The sequence below is a fragment of the Sitophilus oryzae genome, unplaced genomic scaffold (genome assembly GCF_002938485.1).
Source record: "Sitophilus oryzae breed Bouriz unplaced genomic scaffold, Soryzae_2.0 scaffold_684_pilon_pilon, whole genome shotgun sequence".
NCBI lineage: Eukaryota > Metazoa > Arthropoda > Insecta > Coleoptera > Curculionidae > Sitophilus > Sitophilus oryzae.
This window is the reverse complement of record NW_022147289.1, coordinates 1,461,350-1,475,502: the sequence shown is the minus strand read 5'-3', so window position 1 is coordinate 1,475,502 and position 14,153 is coordinate 1,461,350. Positions and strand designations below refer to the sequence as shown.

At 32.0% G+C, this 14,153-nt stretch overlaps 1 protein-coding gene across 1 annotated transcript in view; it reads right to left on the bottom strand.

Annotated features, from left to right (window-relative positions):
• The window catches only part of LOC115888131 (arylsulfatase I-like), a 52,929-nt gene extending 48,674 nt beyond the window's left edge, over positions 1-4,255 (bottom strand). The window contains exon 1 of the mRNA XM_030907716.1: positions 3,930-4,255. Within this exon, the coding sequence (XP_030763576.1) occupies positions 3,930-4,031 (102 nt within the window). The 5' untranslated portion in view covers positions 4,032-4,255. The remainder of the gene's footprint in view (positions 1-3,929) is intronic.
• Positions 4,256-14,153: the final 9,898 nt, after the last annotated feature.

The following is a 14,153-nucleotide window of genomic DNA, read 5'->3' as shown; positions in this document are numbered from 1 at the left end:
GAGAAATGTTCAAAAACTGCCCCGTCTGTCCATAACAGAAGACGGTCGATATGTTGAACACCTGTAGCAAAATCTCATGTCTTGGTTTGCTATTTATTTTTATTGTTACTAGATATAGTTTAAATGTGTTGGTGTTAGTTAAATATATTTTAAATTGTTATAAATTTCTGAATTTCTCATAGCAAATATTATTTTCGTTTTAATTGATGCTCACAGCTACATTTTTTTGCATTACAGCCGGTGCCGTTCAAAACCTACTTATTTAAAGCGGACGAATTTTTATATACTCTATATCTCGAAGAGGAATTGAGCAAAATATCAAGTGTGTTATACACAAATCTTACTAGCATTGGCGTAAATACAGGGGTGCCCGGAGGTGCCGGGCCCCCCTCCCCCTAGGTACTGCTTGGCACCCCCCAGAGAAATCCTGAATTATGACTCTTGGCTACGTATTAATTTTTATTTGCTTGTGATGTAGTAAAAATGACGTTTTCTAGTTTTGTTTAGTTAATATTATTTCATTGTGTTCAAAAAATGTGTTAATTTTTATTTTTTTAGAAAATTTGTAGGTATTTAAGTCTAATCTACGGGAACACGGTTTGATAACCAGGTCTATGAAATTTATTGATAAAGAAATTCATGTAAAATTTTATTAAAAAAAGGCTGTACTTAAACTGCCGTTAAACGGTAGCTTACTAAAATGCCGTTAATAGGTATGACGTCGTTGATGTGACGCACTTGACGACTTGACGGCTTTATGAAATATAGGAATTTTATAAGGACTAACCAACGCTATCCACCCCACCAAATAACCAACTTAACCAACGCAACTAACCTCGACACTGATAAAAAAATTTAAAAAAACAAATATAAATTAGTAAAAACCAACCAACCCCACCAAATAACCAACTAACCAATGAATTAACACCCTCCAAATAACCACGCTAACCAACCCGCCAAATAACTAAACCAATCCAACAAAAAAGAGCGAAACCAATGCAATAAGATCAGGCTATAAGCAAAAAAAAATATAAAAAAGTCTTGGTCAGCGTGAGATTTGAATCACGGACCATGCGCTCACGAAGCGATAGCCTCAGCCACGGAGCCACAGGTCCTCTTGCAAAATGCTTATGGCTAGGCATTACTTTTCGCCAACATGAACGACGTCACAATATCTATTAACGGCATTTAAGTAGGCTACCGTTTAACGGCTGTTTAAGTACATCGTTAAAAAAATGTGTTTTTTAAATTATTTTTCATTTAAAGAAAATAAAAGCCCTAGGCCCCACCGTGGTCACAACCACAGGCCCCCCAGGCCCACCCCAGGATAAATAATTGCTAGTTACGCTAATGCTTACTAGTACTAAAAGACCTGTACCTTTACATTTAAAAATAGTTAATTATTTATACGTTGTTTAGTTATAGGAGAAACCTTTAAAAAAACTGTAAAAGTTTGTTGGTTTAATAAAGATTTGTTCTTCAATTTTATTAATCACAATTAATTAAATTAAATAAAATTACTAAATTATTAGTAAAAATCTGTAGCACAAAAGTAATTGATGATTTTTAGTTAATTGTGACGACAACCTTGAAATTGCTTTATATTTAATAATTGTGAATAATTAAATAATTAAGCGTGGATTACTAATGTGTATCTAATTAATAAAGGTTGCTTCAGTTTTTTATAATATAATAAAAATTCCGTTACAAAAATCCTGCATTTATTTAAAAACATCACACTTCCGATAGTAATTAATAAGAATTAGATTACTGATAACTATGAAACAACATATCTATAAAAAAAGTGTTTATTCTTAATCTAAGAAAAAGTATACCTTATAGCTTTCGTACAACAGGCGCTTGCGCAGCGCGTTGTGTAGTATATATGTGTGTTGCGCTTCGTTGTGCAATATTTTAGGTCGTTCATCCAAATTCTTTAATTTCTTTCTCGTTTTTTTGGTATCATTAACATCATCTAGGGTATATACGATAATAATTGACGCAATGGCAATTGAGGACATTATTGTTTCACAAACAATGCACAACTTTTAATAAAAAGTTTGGTGTCAAAAAGTGCATGGGTGATGCAGTTGTGCAACGGAACGTTGCGCATAGCTTTGTTGCGCAATTTGTTTGACAATGTATGGGCCGCTTAATGTATTGCTTACGTATCTGTAGAGGTTAGTAATGTATGGCAATCGCTTTTTTATTTTAAAGAATATAACATAAATAAACATAAGTAAAAACTAAAAATAAATTAAAAAATAATCATACACAAAATTCGAAGCTTTTTGATTTTACCCTTAAAGTTTTTACCTTATTAAGTAATTTAAAAATAACTATTTTATTTTGTAGATTTTTTACAGTGTCGAAATACCCATAGGACTTTTTTGAAAACATATCTATAACAATAAGTTTAAGTTTGATATTTTTTAACAAAGTACATTTCAATACATACAGGCGTTTTAGAAAAATTAATAAAGATAGATCATACACTTAGCTCCATTTTGATCCACACAAATCCTATTAACCCTGAACAACAAACAAATAATGTGATCTACATGATTCATGGCTATGGTACTTTAGACGTTTATAGATTTGTAAAATTTGAATTTTTGAAAAAACCGGGAAATCCCGGTTTCGAAAAACAGCTCCGGTTCCGGAAACCCTAACACTATCCTATCTCTAATAGTGTTGGAGATAAAAAATAAAATATGTTTAAATATAAAACACTAGCGTGTACCAGCGACTTCGTTCGCGTCGAATTAATCATTTGTAATGGTGATGATAAAGCAAAGCAAGAATTTCCATTAACATACAAACTGGATAAAAATTTCTCACATTTATGTCAGCATGAGAAAAAACAATATGGCGATATTATTATATAACTTGGTAATATTTGAGGGGTAGTTTCATCTCGTTGGAATTTGACTTTCAAAAAATCCGTTTGCCAAAAATAAGCTTTTTACGTCAAGCAGTTTAAGCAGAATCGTAGTTAAGAAATTACCCAACTTTTTGGAACACCCTGTATGATTTTTAAAAAATTTCAAAATATGTAAAAAAAAACAAATAAATTATGCTTGTCCGAGCGTTTTCCCGAAAGACCAACCGTTTTTTAAATAACAAATATTGTAATATTTGAGGGGCGTTTTCACCCTCTTGGAATTTGAGATTCGAGAAACCCCTCCTTATTGAACCTCTACACCCCACAGTTAATCCGTTTACCAAAAATCAGCTTTAAATGTCAAGCAGTTTAAACAGAATCGTGATTAGTCAATGGTCATATTTTATGAAACACCCTGTATAAATTTATAAAAAATCTTAAAATATGTAAAACAACAAAATAAAATATACGTGTTTAAAAGTTTTTCCGAAAAACTCACCGGTTTTTAAATAAAAAATATTTTAATATTTGAGGGATAGTTTCGCCCCCTTAGAATTCGAGTTTCGAAAATCCCTTCTTATCGAACCTCTACACCCTAAAAGTCAATCTGTTTTCCAAAATCAGCTTTTTACATCAAGCGGTTTTAAGCAGGATTGTGATTAATCAATGACCAGATTTTTCAAAACACCCTGTATACATTTTTAAAAAATCTTAAAATATGTAAAAAAACAAAATAAAATATACGTGTTTAAGCGTTTTTTCGGAAACTTGACCGTTTTTTAAAGAAAAAATATTGTAATATTTGAGGGGTGGTTGCTCCCTCTTGGAACTGGAATTTCGAAAAATCCCTTCTTATCGAACCTCTACACCCTAGAATCAACCTGTATGCCAAAATTGAGCTTCTTACGTTGAGTGGTTTGAGCAGGATCGTGATTAATCAGTATGTCAGTCACTTAAGGATTTTATATAGAAATTTTTATTTTTATTTTATTTTAGTATAGATTTTTCTGATTCGCTTAAGCATTTTTTAGTGTAAAACACTTACCATATCATCCCCTACAATAACAATGATATTTGGTTTCTTCTGATTATCCGCAACGACCCATCCAAGAACCAGCACAAAAATACCCGACGCGAAACACCTCATTTTACACAATTTTTTCAACCCTTTTTAAGTCCACTACCTTTTTTTAAAGGTCAGTCTACACAAAAACCCAACACTGGCGTTTTGGGCCTATGGTCTTGACCGAGGGATATTGGACCGGAATGTGCGAGCGCCTTCATGGAAAATCCATTCTTATTTATAGATGTGGAGTGTTTAAAAGCGCGACATGGTAGTAGAAGGGAGAGCCTTGCTATTGACCACCACCGTCTTGTCCGTACTTACTGTGGTACTCTTACTACGTGACGTCATTGGAATCGCCAGCCATTTGAACGCCCGCACGCTGCACCGGAGTACTTGGGAAAGACTCGGAGGCGGACGGTAGTCAATTCGTCTCAGTCTCGAATAAGGAATAAATTGAAGGGTCTATGGGAAAAATACGTTAAGCGCCATTTTAGTAATTTTACAGGAGAGAACTGGACGGCTGCTGGTTATCAGGTTATTTCCGTTTATTCTATATTTTTACTAGGTATACAGGGTGTCCCCGGCTGAGAGTGCATTAGAAGTTTCTAGAGAACCAGAATATCTAGATTGGAGATTTTTTGCACATCAGTGTTTTACAACGAGATCTATCGATTAAAAATATTTTCAATATGGCGGCACTTCTGGAAATACCGGAAGTTGACAGCAACTTTCTTATTTTAAATGGGTGCCCCGTGCCCCCATTTTTTATTACATACACGTACTTAAATTATCTGTAAAATTTTATGAATTTTGATATTAAACACTCTATATCTAATAATAACTGTTTTATATATATATATATATATATATATATATGTTATATATATATATATATATATATATATATATATATATATATATATATATATATATATATATATATATATATATATATAATAGCCTGATATATAGCCTGATATTTAATTACAGTAACCATTGTATGTTAAACCAAATTGAAATTTGAGCCAAAAAGTTATACAGGGTGAGACAAAATTAATATGGAACATTAGTCACTTTTAAAAGCAAGTTACTCCTTTATTTTAAATGGAACACCCAGTATATTTTTCCGGTGTTCAATGGGGAATTTATATATCTTCAAAATATTATTAAGGTTGCCTACCCCTCAGACAAAGATTTTCCTAGATATCTTAATTCTTATGATTTTGCGTCATTAGAACTTTATTATTTGAAAAAATCTAGGTGGCTGTGTGGTATACCTTTTGTTAATTTTACAAAAATTAAAGATTTGCTTTTAAAGGTGACCAATGTTCAATATTAATTTTGTCTCATCCTGTATAACTTTTTGGATCAAGTTTTAATTTGTTTGAAAGTACAATAGTTAATTTAGCTATATATTAAGCTATACCGGGTCAATTTCAATTTAGGTAGTTTTTATTGTAATTTAAAAATTGTTCTTTATTTCTAGAAAATGTTAAATATGTCAAAAACCTTACATTTTAGTCATATACTTCTCTTATAAAACTCACCTTTATTTTTCTCCCAGAATCCGAAAATCAATTAATATATAAGGTGTTCCATTACAAAAAACACAACTTTGATACGCATGAAAATTCTTCCTACATGTGTACATATTTTTTGTACCGTTTTTTTTTTGGTCTCCTATATAATTAGGAATAATGGAGTTAGCAGTTTATCACATTTCATCGACGATATATATGTATTTCCTTCGGCCACACACCCGCTCCACCCGACCCCTGAGAGCAACCCGAACAGTACAGTTGGTCAAAATCTCTACAATTTCTATTTGATTTTTTTTCTAACAAATACTTTTCATATACCTATTAAGGTAAATCGCATTCCAATATATTTGAAGATTCATATAAAATTAATATAAACATTGATTATGTAACAGTCTCAATCAATTTATGTTGTATGTATTACATAAGAAAAAGAGAGAATTCAATTTATTTAGAGTTCTAGCTTAGTCGATAAAAATGTGCTAATCATGTACTGATGTTAATTTTTGTCTTTTGCTGTATATTTAAATAAATATATTTTAAGGTTAAATGTTGACAAGCGACCACAAGTTAGTGATACTAGTGAAGAAAATCTAGCCAAATGTAAGTAATAAACTAAAATAAGCTACTATTCAATACTACTACTTCAATTTGCCGTTTTAACTACAAAAATGAAGTACCTATTATAAAATATAAACAGAAATTAAACATTTAAAAATAAATATACACATATATCTACCTTCAAAAAAATTACAGTGGCATTTTCATTATTAACTTCTCAGTTATTTTTAGAAATGAAAACAATTCTCTGTTAGCATTGTATTTTTCTTAATTGCGTAACAACAATCCTTTTTTTGTAATAATTTTCTATAACATATTACGAAGGTGTAAAACTAGTAGATAATTAAACTATTAAGATATTTTTAGTAATTATTTGTTAAAGAATGAAGAGAGAAGTTTATAGTTTTTTTAAGTAGTATTTTTTTAAAATCGATTTTTTTATAGTGCTTGGAGATATTTAAACTAATTTTGGTATAAAGTATTGCAAGATATGATATTTAGTGATAAGATTACCACATATATTACTATAGGCTTGGTACATTTAGTTGATTTCAACTAATTCCGACCGCAGCGCACTCTACGGTAGGAATCAGAAATTATCAATATATAGTTCACGCCTCCATCATATCGATCGCATTAAAATAATATTGAAATCGGGGTTTTGTCATAATATTTAAGTATTTTAGTTTTTTGCTAGTGCAGTTATTGAGACTATAAAACACTCAGGTACGAGGTTTGTGTGATGTAACACTGTTTCGGGTAGTAAAAAATAAGTGTAAAAGAATTCGAACTAGGCGTCTTGTTATGTTGTGACAATTTTAAATGTTAATAAAATTGCCTAAAAAGATGTTAACGCATAAAGGAGAGCGTAATTAGGGCGTTGTTGGGTACAATAACATTCAATAACTCAACTTTCCCATAGTTTCTCATACCGATTTGTTCAAAAGCAAAAATAAATTCAAGATTCAAGCAGTTCGACGAAAACAAAGTGCTCGTTACATAATCAAAAAATTAAATAGATATACATATACTATGAGAGTGTAAAATATAATTTAATATCTATAACGAATTTTTTTAAAAGTACATAATTATAATTATAATGTTCATAAAACATTTAATCACTAGTTGATTAAAAAATATACCATTAATATTGCAAATTATATTTTATCCTCTTATAGTACCGTATGATCGAAAAAAAAAACGGCGTCCAGTTGGCTTAGAAATGACGATCGATGACATTCTCCATATAATTTTACATATAAAATGACAGCGATCTTCATTTCATAACCAAATGGACGCCGTTTTTTCGAATATACGGTATATGCTTATTTAATTATTTGATTAAGTAACGAGCACTTTGTTTACTCACTTGTTTCGTCGGACTGCTTGAATCCATTTTTCCTTTTGATCAAATCACGTTATCAATCAATCAAAAAATAATTGTATTTTAAATTTCAATCTAGAGTGTAATGGCTGTGTTAAAAACACTAATTTAATCAAGGGGCCTTTGGAAAAATAGATTTGATCGTCTAATGTTTTTCGTGTCTTGTCTTGGCCGGTTAAAAGATGCCCGAGTCGTACTTTTAATCAAATCCCATTTTTTTTAAATGGAAAGGGGTGGCTCATGAGAATATCTGGAAAAAGCATTTTTTACGAATAATTTGGTAGGTACCACACACTTGGTATTTCAAATTAAATTGTCATTATGAACCGCATGTTACAATTTCAAATAAACTATAAGCGAAAATGTCAAAAGTTGACATATGATATGTCATTTTATTCAGAGTGTCATTTTCTATCGAATAAAGTAAAAAAATACCGAGGATGCCATTTAAAAATCAAAAGTTGTAGTCGTTTCCGGTGAAACAGGAAGTGACCGAAAATAACTAAATACGACCATCAATCCTAATTTATGTCGTACACTAACACACCAAATATCGTTTTTTTATCTAAAAAAATTAAGTTATAGGAGTGAGTCACTTTTGATACGCACCCGGTATGTAAGAAGAAGAGAAAATCAACCAAACCACAATAATAATTACGAAGAATTTCTCCTGGAAATCCCATAAGAAATTAATCCTAATTACCGTTAGATACTGATCTTTAAAAAAAACCTTTTTCAGGCTATAAATTTAGTCTTTAAGAAGCCACACATTTATATTAAAATGAATATGCTAAAAAATCAATTAGTCATGATTAATAATTATTGACTAATTTGTGTAAAAGGAGATCCAAAAAATGGTGTACTATTAGGCTTAGCAAAATTCAATTCAGACGTTAATAATGTTAATAATTCTAAAAGCTTGAAAAATGTTTAAGATTATTAATCCCCATACTCTAGATTTGATGCGTCGATGCGCCATAGTGAGTAGGATATAGTTGGTCGATGCGATGCGTTGATGCGATTCGTGGATGCTATTCGTTAGTTCGTTAGGAAATCGTCCATTTGTCTTCATGATATGTCTTTGGTGGTTCGCCCAAGGATCTACATTCTGCCGCATATCGCATCACATCGACTATTGACACATCCAAAGGCACATCGACCCATCAACCATTCAGCCATTTAGTTGGTTCCCGTTTAGAAAACAGAACGGTTCTGGTTCAGTTAGTGGAGTGTTCGCTCCTTTCCTAGCTAGATCATTTGCTTTTTCATTGCCTTCTATCCCTTGGCCAGTAGCGTGTCGTGGATAAAAGGGCGGAGGGGGCGAAGACCTTAAGGGGCGCAATGATCAATAAAGGATCAAATATATTACAAACTTTTTTTATATAATAAGACTACATGAAAACGTTTATTTTTTTTAATTATAAATTTGTTTATTAAAAAAGTTAGTATACAAAACAGTTATTTCAAAGATAAAAGCGTCTTGTTTTAACCGATCTAAAAGAATCAATTATTTCTTCTATATTTAGATCCTGGGCTGTATCTGCTTCAATACTGAGAAGTGGTAAATAATTGGTTCTATCTTGTGTGCTGGTGCACCTCTGGTAATTATTAATTCTTCCTAATCTACTGAAAGATCGTTCTGCACCAGCACTGTTGGTGGCTATAGTGTAAAAAATCCTCAGTAATGCACATAAAGATGGATATGAAGACTCTGGGCAATGCAAATTAAAAATGATAAATATTCGTCAAGTGCAAGTTTGTTATCATCAGCATTAATTTCTTCTAATAAACTGCACAAAAATGTTTATATTCCTCAATTAAAGAAGGTTTAACATCCACCTGGTACAATATCTGTAGATCCATAAGACATTTTAAATTATCATCATTGACATTCATATCCAATGAACAATTAAATTTTTATCATATTAAGGAAGTCTTCAAACCGATTCTCTAGAGTACCAGCTAAAGTACCATAAAACACTGATATCTTGAAATTATCTTCAGAATTTTGATGTAGGTAATTATTCTGGATTTTATCATGATTTTTTTTCATTTTTCTTTTTCTTTTTGTGGTTATGTTGACGTATTGCATTTATTTGCCAAAATAGTAGCCTGTTTTTTTTAAATTTTCAAAATATTTTTCACTTCTTAATGATTTGAGATCTTTAGTTACCGCAGTAATCATATGAGGAGCTGTACATAAGTTGATATTAACCTTTTGCAAGTGATTGGACAATATATTAATTTTATTCAGCACTTCATTATAATCGATTATATTTCGGTCGGTGATTCCCCGAATTTATTTACTTCGCGACTGCTTTCGTCTTCTTTTTTGGCGGCGCCGCGCCGGCGCAACATTATGTCTAGCCATTGTATTTTTATTTATAGACAATGGTCTAGCGGTAGCGTAGTTTCAAACCAATATGAAAACTTTCGTATCTACGTATACGCCTTCTTCATTAGAGATTTAGATTATTAAATATAAGTAAACATTAATAAAAAACAAAAATAAAATGTGAAAAATATATACGTCATTTTTTATCTTGAAGAGTTAAGGGTAGGTACTAGGTACGGTAGGGTACCGTTTGTTTTTGCAATAAATTTAGTTTTTCTATTTTTTTTTTGAAAGGGCGCCAAAGGCGCTAAGCTCCTAGGGGCGGAGGGGGCGTTCGCCCCCTTTGGCCCCCTATACGACACGCCACTGCCCTTGGCAGTGCCGGACTTAGGCCTAGGCCAACTAGGCCCGGGCCTGGGGCGGCAAATTTTGAGCATACCAAAATATTTATCTTTTTTTTTAACTTTTATTTGTTCATAAAATATTTCGAATATAACATTAGCCGATTACATATTTATTTACTTAACTATTATTATTGTTTTAATATATAATTCGCTTGGGCTATTTTTTACTGCATTGTGCCATGCATCCAGTTAATAAATACATAAATACTTCGAATATAAAAAAATAAATTCAAAAACATTAAAAAAATTATCAAAAACACGTTGGTCTGCACGAAATGAAGTTTGCCAATCACTATCTTTGTCTTCCAATGAAATAAAATCCACGTTGGAGTCAATTTCTGAAGATGATACCGAAAAGCCTAAAACCCGATTAGATGCTTCTAGTCTCCTTAAACAATTCAAAAGCCTAGAAATGGATTTTATGGCGGTATTTTGGACAGACGTTTTAAATAGATTAGATGCGGTCAATAAAAAGTTGGTGGATATTGATCTACAACTTGCTGCAGATTTATATCCGCTGTATCTCGTGGTGCGTTTCTGTCTTTTAAAAACATTATTAACTTAAAAGCAAACCATTTTGAATTATCCACTTCGTCTAAACCAGTACCTGATTTGAATTTCTTTTGTTCCCTCTGGAACTGCCCTATTAGATAACGCATTTTTTTCTCAACATTTTCTCTTTCCAAATACATACTTTTTGCAATTTTTAACCATGCATCATGCTTTTTTTTATTTCAATTTAAATGAGGGACTACGGATATCCCATAACACTGTATGATCTCTATAAAACTTAATTAGTTAACAAGTCTGCTCTTGGTTCTACTCCATTAACAATATAAGGACATAGAGAAAGTAATAAAAAATTTTACTTTACTATAAGTTCAAGCTTTTTACTATCTTTCTCTATGTATAAAGCTAGCGATGATTTTCATGCATCCGTTATACGTTGATCCGTTGGTCCAACGGTGCTCTGATTGGTCATAACGTTTTCGCGCCACTTTTTATCCGTAAATATTTTACTTCAGCCCGTCAACCTTTGAATAAGAAGACTAAGGAAGGAGCATATCAAAAATCTTAGGTACACCGCTATGGGCCTCAAATATGGCCGACTTAAATTCCGGTTTATCAGTGTCGTTCTAATTTTATTTAAAAAATGTAAAACTATGATGTAGGGTAGACGTGGGGTAGACTCAATAATTTGTTGTTTTATTTTACGTTGGGAATAAATGTTGGTAGTTATTAAAATTGTTATAAAAATATATAATTCTAATAAAAATAGATAAGTTATAATAAGTATTTATTAACACAAACATCCGATACGCTACTGAAGCAGGTAAGTTAAATTAACGTATCTAAATTCTTTGACATCTAATCTTTGACAAGTAATAAATAAAAGCTAAAATGCAAGAAAGCATTGGAAAAATATTTTTTCTGAAATTAGAAATTTAGATAATAGTAAATCATTTGAGGAATATGAAAGAAGGGCCATAGAATTGTTCGGTGAGAAAGAATATGCGCCAAATAAAAAGAGAAAAGTGAAACGGAAACGGAAACGACAATTTGATGAAACAAAGGATGAAACCAGTGATAATGAAACTCTATTTAACGCTAGGGACGATTTTAGGATAAATGTATTTAATGTTATTATTGATAAATTAGTCCTTGAAATTTCCTACAGGAAAATGCCTACAATGATTTTTCAACCAAATTTGGTTTCTTTAGTGATTTATCTACTTTAAGTATTGACGACATTACCGATAAGTCCAGACATTTAATAACCTGTTATCCAAATGATTTAGATGAGTCAATGCCTAATGAATTAATACATTTTCGTGAATTTATAAAATGCATTAAGTCAGCAAAACCATCTGCTAGAGAGCTTCTTAAAGTAATTTATAAAAAATCGCTCAAGACCTGTTTCCAAATACTTTCATAGCATTTAGAATCTTCAGATGTACTTTTATTACTAACTGTTCTGCTGAACGCTCGTTTTCTGCATTGAAACGTATTAAAACTTATTTACGGTCCACTATGGAAACAGAACGTCTAAATAATTTGGGAGTTTTACATATAGAGTCCGACCTTTTAAAAACTATCAATTACGATGAAGTAATTGATAATTTTGCGAACTTTTGCGAGTACTTTTTTACGTAGGAAACCTTTATAAGCATATAAGCAAACCTTATAGTTTTTTGATCGTTTATTGTCATTTTATATGAATATTTTAATATTTATTTTATGTTCTGTGTTGATCTGTTCTGTCGGTCTATTCTGTTGTTGGTCCTGTATTCAAATAAATGTTTTTTATATCCGTAATTTTTTTAATTAAAAAAAATGTTAAGGGGCGGGAATTTTTTTTTGGCCTGGGGCGGCAACTTCGATAAGTCCGGCCCTGTCACTTGGTGAGCAGGCACGACGGCGCACTCAGTGATAAGGTGTTCCGGTGTTTCCCCATTTTCCCTACAGAATCTGCATTCGCCGTTGTTTCTCAGCTTCAACCTACTGAGGTGTTCGTTGAGGAGACAGTGTCCTGTTAGAAACCCCGTGATAATCCGAAGATTGTTTTTACTTAAATCAAGGAAAACCTTTGATTTTTCTCGGTCGTAAGCTCTCAGAAACTTTTTCGAGTGTCTTAGACCGTTGGAGGACACCCATTCCAAGTTACGGATGGAGTCTTCCAGATTCTTCAGTTCCGCTTTCAGTTGGTTCCCGTTTGGAAAACAGAATGGTTCTGGTCCAGTTAGTGGAGTGTTCGCTTCTTTCCTAGCTAGATCATTTCTTTTTTCATTGTCTTCTATCCCTTGGTGAGGAGGCACCCAGAGTACGAGGACTTTATTTTCTTTGCCTAATTTGTTGAGCTTCTCTAGGCATTATTTGGCCAACTTCGAATTGATGGTTACTGAGTTGATCGCGTTAAGGGCTGCTTGACTATCGGATAGCCACCCCTGACAAATAGCATCTTAGGCTCCCTCCTACTATAGTGAGTTGGTAATTTTTTACAAAAAAAATAGATATTTTAATTTGGTCTAGTTAATTGTTTGTTTTTAAGACAGTATTCCCAGAAGCCTAAACCACGAATCGGAAACAAATTAATTTTTTGTCCCTACTTAATCTCGTGAAAATCCTAATTTCTTATGAATGAAAACAAAAAAATATAAAAATTTTGTCAATAAATAAATGAATAATCATTAGTTCTGAGTTTGGACCAGTAAAATCAAAATTCCGGGGTTCTTCTAGGCGAACATATCGCAAAAAACTCGTTTACTTTTGTTACCCGGAGAACTACTAAAATTAATTGGCTCCAAGGCGGTTGTACAGTAGTAAAATACGCTCAAGAACAAGTTCATGGTCAGACTGCGGTTTCAGTCAACTGACCTAATAGCTAAATGAATATTTATATATATGAAAGGTCCAGGGGAAAAACATGAAAAGGGCTAATTTCTTAATTTTAAGGTTATACAATATTATAGTTTATAGTAGGTCTGGCTTGGTGCATTTCAGTTGGTTAGGTTAGGTTAAATTTAATACAAGTTATTACAAGATATTTTTGACATTGTGACATTAGAAATACGAGAGATTTAGTTTTGCTGGGTAACTTTAATAGCCGAACAGGAAGAAAAGAAAATAATAAAATCATAGGCCTTTACGGAGAAGAAAATATCAATGACAACGGTAATAGGCCTATTGACATATGCGAGTATAACAACTTAACAATAAAAAATGGTTTCTTTAAACATAAACAAATTCATAAATATACTTGGATTCAACCAACACGTGACCTAAAATCAATAATAGATTATATAATTACAAAACAAAGTAACAACATAAAAATTAATGATGTAAGAATCCTAAGGGGCACCGGACACCACCCAGATCATTACCTTTTAAGATCAAAAATTCTCTTTCCACCATATCAAATTAAACACAACAATCAAGAGGAAACAGGAAGAACGAAGCCAGTTACCACAGTAAGATATAATT